Below are 14,091 nucleotides of genomic sequence, written 5' to 3' on the forward strand. Positions count from 1 at the left end.
TGCATGCCATGAGCTCACCGACAAGGTCCAGTTTCCGCTCGCAGTCATACTCCCACGGCCAATTTCAGTAAGTGATAGGCACTCCGGAAGAGGTTTTTATTTTTAATTTTTTTGCTCAAGGCCCTAGGGGTGCAGGAAAGCTTAGAAGCACAAAGCGAATTTTGGCACGTTGTAGACTTCCAGGGCCAACTCTTGCAGCTTATGATTTTCTTTCAAGAGGAAATAAAAGCATAACTCGGTGGCGTCTTCACAGCTTATTCCTGCCAGTTCTGCTTTTCTATAAATACAATCCTCATTTCCAAGGAATCTGGATAAGATGGCTGCAGCTGACTATTTTGGGGAGGCCCTGTCGATTCTATTTCAGAGGGGATGTTGTCATCTGTCTTTGCTCCTGGGGCAGGTGTGGAATGTGTCGTGGACCCCTGTCGCTGATTCTACAGAAGAAGTTGGACATGTCAGGCTAATTGCTTCACAGGCCCTGGACAGAGCCTCTGAGGACAGGCTGAAAGGCATGTTGAGATCTCCCCGAGGACCCATTATTTTATGTTCTATCCATTACTGTTTTACTCCTACTGTCGTGTGATGCGGGGATGCTTCTGAGAGAAGCTTTTTGTCCTGTAGTGTTTTCTCCACCAGAGTTCAGTGCTGAAGGCCGTTTAAGGACACCAGCCTCCAGCTTACAATAGGAAGATGTCTGAGCAGCATGGGACGTGGAGATCGGTCTTTGAAAAATTCATGTAATTGTTGATGCCAAAGTTAAGGAAAATGTTGACATCATAATTTTCCAATGTAGTTTTCTTATTGCTACCATGACTTACAAAGCAAGATTTCTGGGTGCACCTTTGAAAATGCTGCATACACAGGCACATACATCCTGTAACTTGAGTTACAGTAAAACTACAGTATAGCTAATTCCGGCAAATTATAAAGGTAACTAACTCACTGTGGAAATAATAACAGGCCAAGTATGCATTGTGTAATCATGTAACCTTTCATGTAATCAAGAAAGCACACAACTTTAAATACAAATACATAATATAAATGTAATATCTGGACTTATTCTTTGTATTTAAAATTGTGGAAATTATTGTACATATGAAAGGACATTACAGACACACACATATAAGACAAGTAAATGCATAACAGCTAAAATTGGCCAACCAATTAATATTCCCACAGTCAACCCTCTTGTATATTTAATATTTGACTCTTATCCACACATAGGAAAGTCTGCACTTCAAAGTACTATTTGAACATATATACAATTTATCATGCTAAACATCCTTAAATTGTCAGTATTTTTCTCCTTGGAGCTAAAAACTAGCACAGAAAGTCTCTCCTTATTTCCAAAAATAAGGAATAATATTTCTGAATCCAGTTAAGAACAAAGGATACTACAGTGTAAACCACTGGTTTTAAAAAACCTAGAATAGCTTGTTATATCATATAACCATCCATCACAATATACGGATATGCTCTAGTCTATCCTCTATTTTCTCTAATTCAGGAGCTGAATATGTCTCTTTAAAATAAAACCACATACAAAAAAATAAAATACAATAAAACCACATACAAATATGGCATTCGGTTGCCAAATTAATCAGTTTGGCCCTCGAGATCACAAGAACTTGCTAAGAATAGTTAATAATAAGGATTAAAGCTGCAACTTTGCCTGTCTCATGTTTTAATTCTTTCTCTCAAAAGTTTTAAATGAAACCATTTTCAGACTTTTAATGGTTCATGAGTGGTTTGATGCCACTGTACTTGCATCCATCAAAGGACAAGTTCTCCAACATCTTTTTTTTTTTTTTTTGGCTGCATTGGGTCTTCGTTGCTGCGTGCGGGGCTACTCATTGCAGTGGCTTCTCTTGTTGCAGAGCACGGGTTCTAGGTGCGTGGGCTTAAGTAGTTGTGGCAGGCAGGCTCAGTAGTTGTGGCTCGTGGGCTCTAGAGCACAGGCTCAGTAGCTGTGGCGCACAGGCTTAGTTACTCTGTGGCACGTGGGATCTTCCTGGGCCAGGGCTTGAACCTGTGTCCCCTGCATTGGCAGGCGGATTCTTAACCACTGCATCACCAGGGAAGCCCTCCGACACCTTAAAAAGTCTGCACGATGGTTCAGGTGCCATTTCACATGAGACGCACCAGACCTTCGCCCTGTGGTCTTGCCAAATGGACTACGCAAAGCTCTGGAATGCCAGGAGGAAACGAATCTGCCACCGTCATGCGGGAATTCATGTTGACAAATGGCAACTATTTAAATGGATGTGTGTATTATTACAAACCATTTTCATAGCAGAGTCAGGAAGACCATCGTAATGGAACTTGTGGAATCTTTTTTTTTTTTTGCGGTATGCGGGCCTCACTGTTGTGGCCTCTCCCGTTGCGGAGCACAGGCTCCAGACACACAGGCTCAGCGGCCATGGCTCACGGGCCCAGCCGCTCCGCGGCATGTGGGATCCTCCCGGACTGGGGCACGAACCCATGTCCCCTGCATCGGCAGGCGGACTCTCAACCACTGCGCCACCAGGGAAGCCCGGAACTTGTGGAATCTTTATTGTTATTTTTTCCAGTGCTTACAGAACATTCCCTTCTTCTTTCCTGTTTACATGTCTTACCCCTCACTCTGCCTGAAAATATATTTCATTTAGATTTCTCCTCTCCAAGGCAATGATGTAAGTGCCCTATTCTGTTTCACTCTTAGGGGACACAGAGGAGTCATCCAGTTAGAGTCTTCCTTGCACGTAAATCTCTCAGTAGTGTTTACAAATACGTAAGTGACCTACACATTTTATGCCACCTTAACAAGTCTGTACAATGACCAAAAGGGAGAATGCAGTCAGGTGAAGAGTGGGGTGTAGTCAGGTAAATGTCAGCGGCGTGACAATTTAGAAATTCATGGAATTCGGAGGTTCACTGTAATCTCAGGAATGAACAAATTATATACAGCCACAGGGCACTGAGGTTTCCATCTCAGAAACAGTCAGAAAGCACGAAACTGGGGATGTCTACCATGAGAACTGTTTCAGATTCCAACTTCCCTATGTTTGTTCTTCTCTTTCATTCCCCAAAGCAGCTAGCATGAAAATTCTCAGACTTGTGGACGAGTATTCATGTACAAGAAGCAGATCATCGCCTATTTCACAGTTTAGACGTGAGCCAAAGCAGGGAGAGGACCAAGAAACAGAGGAGGTGATGATTCTGAGGAAGAGGGAGAACAGGCTGAATTTTTGAGGACACAGAGGAAGAAGGAAATAAAAGCCCCAGAGTATCCCTGGAATGACCCGGGTACCAAAATCAGGACAAAACAAACAAAAAGAATCTGCACGGCTCCTCCATCACCTCATGTCAAACCCGACAGGGTCAAATCAGAACTCTTCACGTTTCTTTCCCTATACATCTCCCTCTGCAATACTCTTACTTATTAAAAAATACCCACATAACGTGCCGCCATAAACACCCCACAAACACTAAGTCATGTAAGGTACTATTTTCACCCCTATCTTACAGGTGGGAAACAGGTACAGAGTTAAATTGAGCAAGGTCATGCAGCCACCAAGTTTCAGAGCTGGGACTTGAACTCATACAGTCTGACTCCAGAGTCTGTGCTCTTCACACCCCTGCCACGCTGACTTTACCCAGATTCCTTTGCCGTCCACTCGGCTATGAACTATATAGTTATCTTTGTCATTACAATGATGCTTCGCTTACTCAAGCTTTTGTCTCCATGAAATAACCTATTCCTATCTGCCAATAACCATATATAACTTACTTTCTGCTCCTGTGTTGATTTTTATGGGAGCAGGGAAAATAAGGATGAAAAATGAGAAATGGACTGTCGACGCTAGAATGAAAGCATACAGGTATGGGAAAGGTGGAGTTCTAAGTTCAGCTATTTATAGATCAAATAGAAGTGGTGGTTTTATAAATTGCAAAGCAACAACCAACAACCTGAGCCATGAGAACACACATAGGACCTAAAAGCCAATCTCCATCATTCTGAAGGATCACTAAACACAAGAGCAAGCCTAAGGCTGGATTCTCTTCCTTTGGTTCCGACAGCCTAGGGTAATTAAATTCTACGAATGAACGTACAGAGCTGAAGTCAACAAACGCCCGATGAGAAACAAAGGAAAACATAATCTTACCTGCAGACGTGTGTTTGAACTTTTCACTCTTCTTCTTCCTCCACTTCCAAGGCTTGAAAATCCTTCCCAGGTTGGCAAACTTACTCCTCCTCCGGATGGGTGGGGTGTGGGTACCCGGGACAAGGGAGTCAGATCGCATTGCCGCCAGCCTCTCCACTTCCTCAGCTTGTTTTCCCGAGAAAGAGATGGAAAAGAGCGAGAGAAGGAAAAGTGTTAAAATGGGAGCCTCACAGATGGCCAATGCTTGCCATGGTTACAGATGACAGAAACCACATGACCCAACTTCCGTTTCTCTTTCTGCCTTTTGGAATGGAAGTCCTACCAACGTGTTCTAAAGGCTGGTGACAGTCAGCCCAACCCTAGGAATTTGGAGCACCCCAACCAAATTTGCCCAGCCTTCACCTAGGCTTGAGCAAAAGGATGAGGTGTTGGAGGAGGAACAGAGCGCCCCTGACCCATCGGAGCCTCCCCTACGAGGCAGGGACAGGGCATCCAAAGAGTCAAATGACAGTGTAGCTACTGGCCCAGCACTTTCTCAAATAAGACTTGACAGATGCCATCACTATAACACCGTCAGCTGAGAAAAGAGGAGGGAGAAAACATTTATCAACCGTCTATTCCAGCGCCATCTCCACCACCCACAATGCTCTTTCCTACAACCATGCTTCACCCAGACCTGCAGAAGTACTAGCATCTACTGAATGAGTGCCTCCGCCTTAAAATCCACTGATCATGTTTAGAAACACTTACACTTCATAAGATTTTACAATTGCCACAATTCGTTTAGGTCTTTTTGTTCCTGGTGCTTTGCTTTAATAAAAAAAAAAAAATTCCTGTAAATTGAGAGTTGAGCGTGACATTAGGTACCATCTAGACTAATCCCAACAGCTTGACGTTTTGAGGACATGAAGACCTTCAAACTCATAATGCCCAGGGGACCCTTTCTTAAGGGCCACAAGCACTCTGACCGCTTATCACTTGGAATAAAACTCTTTTCCAACGTACATGAGCATCTACAGATCTCAGTGAGGTAAAGGGGCCCTGACTTGAATTTTTATGACAGGCATAATCTGAGAAAATAACCTCCTTGGCGAAATCAAGGCAGGTGGGAGGGACTTGCCGTTCCCGAAAGTCCAATTACATCTAGAGCTGCGGCCAATCCAGGACCACTCTGCTGGGCCTCTTGACACCATCCTTCAGAAAAATTTCCTGGACTTTGCAACACAGGCTGTTCTTGGAATCTCGATCTTACAGCCTGATGTTCTACCTGCTACCATCCAATATGGTTTTAACCAGGAGATTCAATCATTCAACAGATACATATGGAACCCTCAACCACATGCCGGGCCGTGTGCAACGGTGACAGATGACGACAGGTTGGCAAAGGCTCCTGGGCAAGACGGAAAGGAAGTACATGAATCTGAGTGACATCTGGGAAGCCAGGAGTCAACAGGACCCGGGACTGACTGGGTGGATGAGGGAGAGGAGGCAGGTCATTCCTGATGGCCACGTTCACGTCGGCGGAGTGGCCCCCTTCATTCATGGAAGCTGGGAACATGGGGGACATAAATTGGGTGGGGGAAGGCAGTAACGATTTGGACATATTGCATGGCGAAGGCACTTTGAACTTTTTTTAACTAATTAATTAATTAATTAATTATTTTTGGCTGTGTTGGGTCTTCATTGCTGCACACGGGATTTCCCTAGTTGCGGCGAGCGGGGGCTACTCTTCGTTGTGGTGCGCGGGCTTCTAATTGCGGTGGCTTTTCTTGTTGTGGAGCACGAGCTGTAGGTAAGCGGGCTTCAGTAGTTGTGGCACACGGGCTCAGTGGTTGTGACTCGCGGGCTCTAGAGCACAGGCTCAGTAGTTGTGGTGCACAGGCTTAGTTGCTCTGCGGCATGTGGGATCTTCCTGGACCAGGGCTCGAACCCGTGTCCCCTGCATTGGCAGGCGAATTCTTAACCACTGCATCACCAGGGACGCCCGCTTTGAACTTTTGACTTGACGTGGTTCAATGCATGGGTAAGCCCCTCTTTTCAATCACTGTCTTAAGTGACCACTTAATAGTGCGCCAGACACTGATTATTTCTGGAGCAGATGCACAGAAGATCTGGACACGGTTGAGCAGACTCTAGCGGAAGAGACAGAGGCTCAGTGTGGAAAACTGCTGTGACGGGGAACTCCGCCAAATTCAACGGAGGCAAAGAGAAGCTGACTCTGCTTCACAGAGTTGGAAAACACCCCCCGGGCGTGCCACGTACCATTTGGGGCTAGATTTCGAAAGAAAAGGAACTGTTCTCCCCACGTGAGGAAGAAAGAGGAGTGGATTCCTGGAAAGAGGAAGAGACCCAAAAGGAACAGAGAGGCCTGAAAGAACATGGCATGTCTGGGAGCTTCAAGAAACCCAGAGAAACCCGGAGTGTCAGCCAAGATGGGGAACCAGAGGTGAGAGGTGCGAGAGGGGGCTGGAGCCAGATCCTGCAAGCCTGGGGGAAGTTTATTAGGTGTTTGGGTTTTATCCTATACCCAGAGGGAGAAGCAAGAGAATTCGAAAATGGGGATTGACATTATGACATTCAACAAATATGTATGGAAAGCTCACTCTGTACCAGACACTTAGGCTATGTCCGTAAGCAAAATAGATAAAAATGCCAACTCAGGGAGCCTACCCTGGGAGGTAGGGTGAGCAGCAGACATTCCACAGTCAAGCTAAATCAACTGCAGAGTATGGTAGAAGATACTTGCTTGGGCTTCCCTGGTGGCGCAGCGGTTGAGAGTCCGCCTGCAGATGCAGGGGACCCGGGTTCGTGCCCCGTTCCGGGAAGATCCCACATGCCGCAGAGCGGCTGGGCCCGTGAGCCGTGGCCGGTGAGCCTGCGCGTCCGGAGCCTGTGCTCCGCAACGGGAGAGGCCACAATAGTGAGAGGCCCGTGTACCGCAAAAAAAAAAAAAAAAAAAGATACTTGCTTGGGGGAGAAAAAAAAGTGACTATGATACAAGTTAAATGAGATCAAGAGTGCCTTGGTGGAGGAGGGGCTCAATTTTAATCAGCCTGACTGAGAAGACCTACCACCAGGACACAACCAGATGTGCTTCTTAGGAGAATCATTTTCACAGCAATGGCATCTTGAACTGGAGTGTGAAGAAACAGGTGGCAGAGAAAGTAATGAGGAGGCCACCGCACTCGTCTGGAGGGACAGAAGGGACACAGAGAAAAAGATGCAATCCAGCACAGGGAAGAATTATCTTGGTAATTCTCCGGATACACATGGGGGAGGACAAAGAAGCAAGAATTAAGTTTTTGCTTTCCATGACTGGGGAGATAATGAAGACTTTACATTTGTTAACGAACTCTGAGTATAAAGGGAAGAAGCCAGCCGAACAGGATGGTCGCTCAAGGACAAGGGCTTTGGAACCAGATAATGCAGTTTTTGTTTTTGTTTTCTGCAAACCTCTTTAGGGAGTCGGACTTTATTTCTTAAGGTAACGGAGCACAACTGAAGGAAATGTGTCAGGATGGGGAGACGGGATCACGTCAGTAGGCTGAGCTGCAAGAGCCAGTGCAGAGTAAGAGGCTGAAGATGTAGGGAAAAGATTGAGAACTTTGTGAAACAAGGTTCTTAGGGAGGAGAAGAGGTGGGATGACAAGTACTTATAGAAATTCGTCATCGGAGGACTTTACTCTGAGTCACTGAACATCTGAACTGAGATATCTGGTCACAAATGGCACCTATCAGATGGGAGCCTCAGAAGGATTAATCTGGTAGCAGTGGATAAAATGGATTATTGGAGCCTGATGGGAAGAAGATAAAGATTGAGGTGACTTTAAGTAAGTTTGGGTTACAGAGAGGCTGAGGAGACTGTTTTAAAAAACCAACTGCAATGAGTAAACAGAAGCCAAACGGAGGAAGTGAACAGCCTCTGGAGCAACACTGAATTTGGAAATTATTCTCTTTAAAGGGTATCAGCTGCTGGAGTTGGTGCTCCCTCAACAACGCTCAGTAGCTGGGAAGAGCCCCACAGCGACAATTGTGGGAAACCACACCAGGGAGGTTTTGAGTCCAGGATGGAAACCAACTCAAGAGAGTCTGGTGATCTGATTCCCACAAGATCCCTTTCTCTTTTCTACGCATCACCTTTTAAAATGTTCTTACTTCAGTTGCTAATCTCATTGTTACCTGTCCAGATTTTGCAAGTCTCCAAACCTACCTTCCCAACCCTAATCTCCTGCCTTCAAACCTGTATTTTGAACTGCTGCTAGCTTACTCTTCCGCAAGCCCACTCTTCTCAGAGACTTTCAAGGAGTCCACACAACTTACAGTAGAAAGTTCTCATTTCTTGCTTTGCCCTTCAGGAACCTCTGCCTGAGCTCCTGCCCAGAATGATCTTCCAGTACCTCTCTAAACAGATGCTGCGGCCCAAATGAAACACTGTCTGGGTCCCAGTGGGCTTTGGGGGTGGGGATCAAACCCCCGAAAAAATACACAAAATTTCATGTCTATTTGAGTATCTACGTTTGGTTGGAAGAGTTCCCATCTTTGAGTCTCCAAACAGACTAAGACACAAAAGGTAAAAGTTTTAAAGTATCCCTGTTGAGGCTTTATATGAGTTCAGCCAACTTAAAACATCCTCTGCTACGGATTAAAGGGAGGGAGTAGATACTAAAGCCAAAAAAGATAAACAATGAAAAACAAAACCAAGATACAAGTTATTCAGGATTGACACGAGTTTGCTCTCATCGTTGGCACTCCCTAATGGTTTGTTTAATAAGTAAATGAGTGAGAGCATCTGATGCAGCCCCTTCACACCATCTTGAGGTATGAAAATCAGCATCACTCTTCGACTTAAGAAAAATGTACCACAAGGACCAAAAACCTGCTTCATAATCGCATTTTCCAAAAATGAGTAAAAATTATTCTGAAATTACCATGTTAAAACAATTATAAGGGAGAGACCTTCAAGATGGGCAGAGGAGTAAGACGTGGAGATCACCTTCCTCCCCACAAATACATCAGAAATACATCTACATGTGGAACAACTCCTACAGAACACCTACTGAACGCTGGCAGAAGACCTCAGACCTCCCAAAAGGCAAGAAACGCCCCACGTACCTGGGTAGGGCGAAAGAAAAAAGAGACAAAAATAGGGACGGACCTGCACCAGTGGGAGGGAGGTGTGAAGGAGGAAAGGTTTCCACACACTAGGAGACCCTTCGCGGGCGGAGACGGCGGGTGGCGGAGGGGGAAGCTTCGGGGCCGCAGAGGAGAGCGCAGCAACAGGGGTGCGGAGGGAAAAGCGGAGAGATTGCCGCACAGAGGATCAGGGCCGACCGGCACTCACCAGCCCCAGAGGCTTGTCTGCTCACCCGCCGGGGCGGGCGGGGCTGGGAGCTGAGGCTCGGGCTTCGGTCGGAGCGCAGGGAGAGGACTGGGGTTGGCGGCGTGAACACAGCCTAAAGGGAGCTAGTGCGCCACAGCTAGCTGGGAGGGAGTCTGGGAAAAAGTCTGGAGCTGCCGAAGAGGCAAGGGACCATTGTTTCGGGGTGCGCGAAAAGAGGGTAAGATTAAGAGCGCTGCTTAAAGGAGCTCCAGAGACGGGCGCGAGCTGCGGCTAAAAGCGTGGACCCCAGAGACGGGCATGAGACGCTAAGGCTGCTGCTGCCACCACCAAGAAGCCTGTGTGCGCGAACAGGTCACTATCCACACCTCCCTTCCGGGGAGTCTGTGCAGCCCGCCACTGCCAGGGTCCCGGGATCCAGGGACAACTCCCCCGGGAGAACGCACGGCGCGCCTCAGGCTGGTGCAACGTCACGCCGGCCTCTGCCACGTCACGCCGGCCTCTGCCGCTGCAGGCTCGCCCCGCACTCCGTGCCCCTCCCTCCGCCCAGCCTGAGTGAGCCAGAGCCCCCGAATCAGCGGCTACTTTAACTCCGTCCTGTCTGAGCGAAGAACAGATGCCCTCCAGCAACCTACAAGCAGAGGCGGAGCCAAATCCAAAGCTGAGCCCCAGGAGCTGTGCGAACAAAGAAGAGAAAGGGAAATCTCTCCCAGCAGCCTCAGAAGCAGCGGATTAAATCTCCAGTCAACTTGATGTACCTGCATCTGTGGAATACCTGAATAGACAATGAATCATCCCAAATTGAGGCGGTGGACTTTGGGAGCAACTGTAGACTTCGGGGTTGCTTTCTGCATCTAATTTGTTTCTGGTTTTATGTTTATCTTAATTTAGTATTTAGAGTTTATTCTCATTGGTAGATTTGTTTATTGATTTGGTTGCCCTCTTTATATATAGATAGATAGATAGATAGATTTTTTTCCTTTTTCTTTTTGTGAGTGTGTATGCGTATGCTTCTGTGTGTGATTTTGTCTGGATAGCTTTACTTTTACCATTTGCCCTAGGGTTCTGTCTGTCCATTTTTTTTTTTTAGCACAGTTTTTAGCGCTTGTTATCACTGGTGGATTTCCTTTTACATTTGGTTGCTCTCTTCATTTCTTTTTTTTAATGACTTTTTAATTTTTAATAATTTATTTTATTTTATTTTATTCTTTCTTTCTCCATTTTCTACTGAGTCATGTGGCTGACAGGGTCTTGGTGCTCCGTCCAGGTGTCAGACCTGTGCCTCTGAGGTGGGAGAGCCGAGTTCAGGACACAGGTCCACCAGACACCTCTGGGCTCCATGCAATATAAAACGGCCAAAGCTCTCTCAGAGATCTCCATCTCAATGCTAAGACCCAGGTCCACTCAACAACCAGCAACCTACAGTGCTGGACACCCTGTGCCAAAAAACTAGCAAGACAGGAACATAACCCCACCCATCAGCACAGAGGCTACCTAAAATCATAATAAGGTCACAGACACCCCAAAACACACCACTGGACACGGTCCTGCCCGCCAGAAAGACAAGGTCCAGCCTCATCCACCAGAACACAGTCACCAGTTCCCTCTACCAGGAAGCCTACAAAACCCACTGAACCAACCTTAGCCACTAGAGGTGGACACCAAAAACAATGCGAACTACGAACCTCCAGCCTGTGAAAAGGAGACCCTAAACACAGTAAGTTAAGCACAAGAAGACAGAGAAATACACAGTAGATGAAGGAGCAAGGTAAAAACCCACCGGACCGAACAACTGAAGAGGAAATAGGCAGTCTACCTGGAAAAGAATTCAGAGTAATGGTAGTAAAGACGATCCAAAATCTTGGAAATAGAATAGACATAATGAAAGAAACATTTAACAAGGACCTAGAAGAACTAAAGATGAAACAAACAATGATGAACAATACAATAAATGAAATTAAAAATTCTCTAGAAGGAATCAATAACAGAGTAACTGAGGCAGAAGAACGGATAAGTGACCTGGAAGATAAAATAGTGGAAATAACTACCACAGAGCAGAATAAAGAAAAAAGGATGAAAAGAATTGAGGACAGTCTCAGAGACCTCTGGGACAACATTAAACACACAAACATTCGAATTATATATAGGGGTCCCAGAAGAAGAAGAGAAAAAGAAACAGACTGAGTAAATATTTGAAGGGATTATAGTTGAAAACTTTCCTAATATGGAAAAGGAAATAGTCAAGTCCAGGAAGTGCAGAGAGTCCTATACAGGATAAATCCAAGGAGAAACACACCAACACACATAATAATCAAAGTAACAAAAATTAAATACAGAGAAAAAATATTAAAAGCAGCAAGGGAAAAGCAACAAATAACATATAAGGGAATCCCCATAAGGTTAACAGCTGATCTTTCAGCAGAAACTCTGCAAGCCAGAAGGGAGTGGCAGGACATATCTGAAGTGATGAAAGGGAAAAACCTACAACCAAGATTACTCTACCCAGCAAGGAGCTCATTCAGATTTGACAGAGAAATGAAAACCTTTACAGAAAAGCAAAAGCTAAGAGAATTCAGCACCACCAAACCAGCTTTACAACAAATGCTAAAGTAACTTCTCTAGGCAGGAAAGACAAGAGAAGGAAAAGACCTACAATAACAAACCCAAAACAATTTTTAAATAATGGTAATAGGAACATACATATCGATAATTACTTAAACGTGAATGGATTAAATGCTCCAACCAAAAGACATAGACTGGCTGAATGGATACAAAAACAAGACCCGTATATATGCTGTCTACAAGAGACCCACTTCAGACCTAGGGACACATACAGACTGAAAGCAAGGGGATGGAAAAAGATATTCCATGCAAAAGGAAATCAAAATAAAGCTGGAGTAGCAATTCTCATATCAGACAAAATAGACTTTAATATAAAGACTATTACAAGAGACAAAGAAGGACACTACATAATGATCAAGGGGTCGATCCAAGAGGAAGATATAACAATTGTAAATATTTATGCACCCAACATAGGAGCACCTCAATACATAAGGCAAATGCTAACAGCCGTAAAAGGGGAAATCGACAGTAACACAATCATGGTAGGTGACGTTAACACCCCACTTTCACCAATGGACAAAGGAGCCAAAATGAAAATAAATAAGGAAACACAAGTTTTAAACAACACATTAAACAAGATGGACTTAATTGATATGCATAGGACATTCCATCCCAGAACAACACAAGACACTTTCTTCACAACTGCTCATAGAACATTCTCCAGGATAGATCATATCTTGGGTCACAAATCAAGGCTTGGCAAATTTAAGAATATTGAAATTGTATCAAATATCTTTTCCGACACAACACTATGAGACTAGATATCGATTACAGGAAAAAATCTGTAAAAAATACAAACACATTGAGGCTAAACAATACACTACTTAATAACCAACAGATCACTGAAGAAATCAAACAGGAAATCAAAAAATACCTAGAAACAAATGACAATGAAAACACAACGACCCAAAAAACCTATGGGATGCAGCAAAAGCAGTTCTAAGAGGGAAGTTTATAGCAATACAATCCTACCTTAAGAAACAAGAAAAATCTCAAATAAACAACCTAACCATACATCTAAAGCAATTAGATAAAGAAGAACAAAAAACCCCCAAAGTTAGCAGAAGGAAAGAAATCATAAAGATCAGATAAGAAATAAATGAAAAAGAAATGAAGGAAACAATAGGAAAGATCAATAAAACTAAAAACTGGTTCTTTGAGAAGATAAACAAAATTGATAAACCATTAGCCAGACTCATCACGAAAAAGAGGGAGAAGATTCAAATCACCAGAATTAGAAATGAAAAAGGAGAAGTAACAACTGACACTGCAGAAATACAAAGGATCATGAGAGATTACTACAAGCAACTATATGCCAATAAAATGGACAACCTGGAAGAAATGGACAAATTCTTAGAAAAGTATAACCTTCCAAGACTGAACGAGGAAGAAATAGAAAATATAAACAGAGCAATCACAAGCACTGAAATTGAAACTGTGATTAGAAATCTTCCAACAAACAAAAGCCCAGGACCACATGGCTTCACAGGCCAATTCTATCAAACATTTAGAGAAGAGCTAACACCTATCCTTCTCAAACTCTTCAAAACATAGCAGAGGGAGGAACACTCCCAAACTCATTCTAAGAGGCCAGCATCACCCTGATACCCAAACCAGACAAAGATATCACAAAGAAAGAAAACTACAGACCAGTATCACTGATGAACAAAGATGCAAAAATCCTCAACAAAATACTACCAAACAGAATCCAACGGCACATTAAAAGGATCATACAACATGAACAAGTGGGGTTTATCCAAGAAATGCAAGGATTCTTCAGTATATGCAAATCAATCAATGTGATAAACCATAATAACAAATTGAAAGAGAAAAACCGTATGATCATCTCAATAAATGCAGAGAAAGCTTTCGACAAAATTCAACACCCATTTATGATAAAAACCCTGCAGAGTGTAGGCACAAAAGGAACTTAACTCAACATAATAAAGGTCATATATGTCACACCCACAGCCAACATTGTTCTCA

General features: G+C 44.2%; 1 protein-coding gene and 1 long non-coding RNA gene across 15 annotated transcripts in view; one reads left to right on the forward strand and one right to left on the reverse strand.

Annotated features, from left to right (window-relative positions):
- Positions 1 to 14,091, forward strand: part of LOC125965553 (uncharacterized) — a 943,317-nt gene that overhangs the window by 222,461 nt on the left and 706,765 nt on the right. The window lies entirely within an intron of this gene.
- Positions 1 to 14,091, reverse strand: part of PHACTR1 (phosphatase and actin regulator 1) — a 548,258-nt gene that overhangs the window by 203,523 nt on the left and 330,644 nt on the right. For all 14 annotated transcript variants that reach the window (XM_033434884.2, XM_033434879.2, XM_033434878.2 and 11 more), the window contains one exon: positions 4,146 to 4,310. In XM_033434884.2, coding sequence (XP_033290775.1) covers positions 4,146 to 4,310 — 165 coding nt within the window. The remainder of the gene's footprint in view (positions 1 to 4,145; positions 4,311 to 14,091) is intronic.

Source organism: Orcinus orca, chromosome 10 (assembly GCF_937001465.1).
Source record: "Orcinus orca chromosome 10, mOrcOrc1.1, whole genome shotgun sequence".
NCBI classification, from domain to species: domain Eukaryota; kingdom Metazoa; phylum Chordata; class Mammalia; order Artiodactyla; family Delphinidae; genus Orcinus; species Orcinus orca.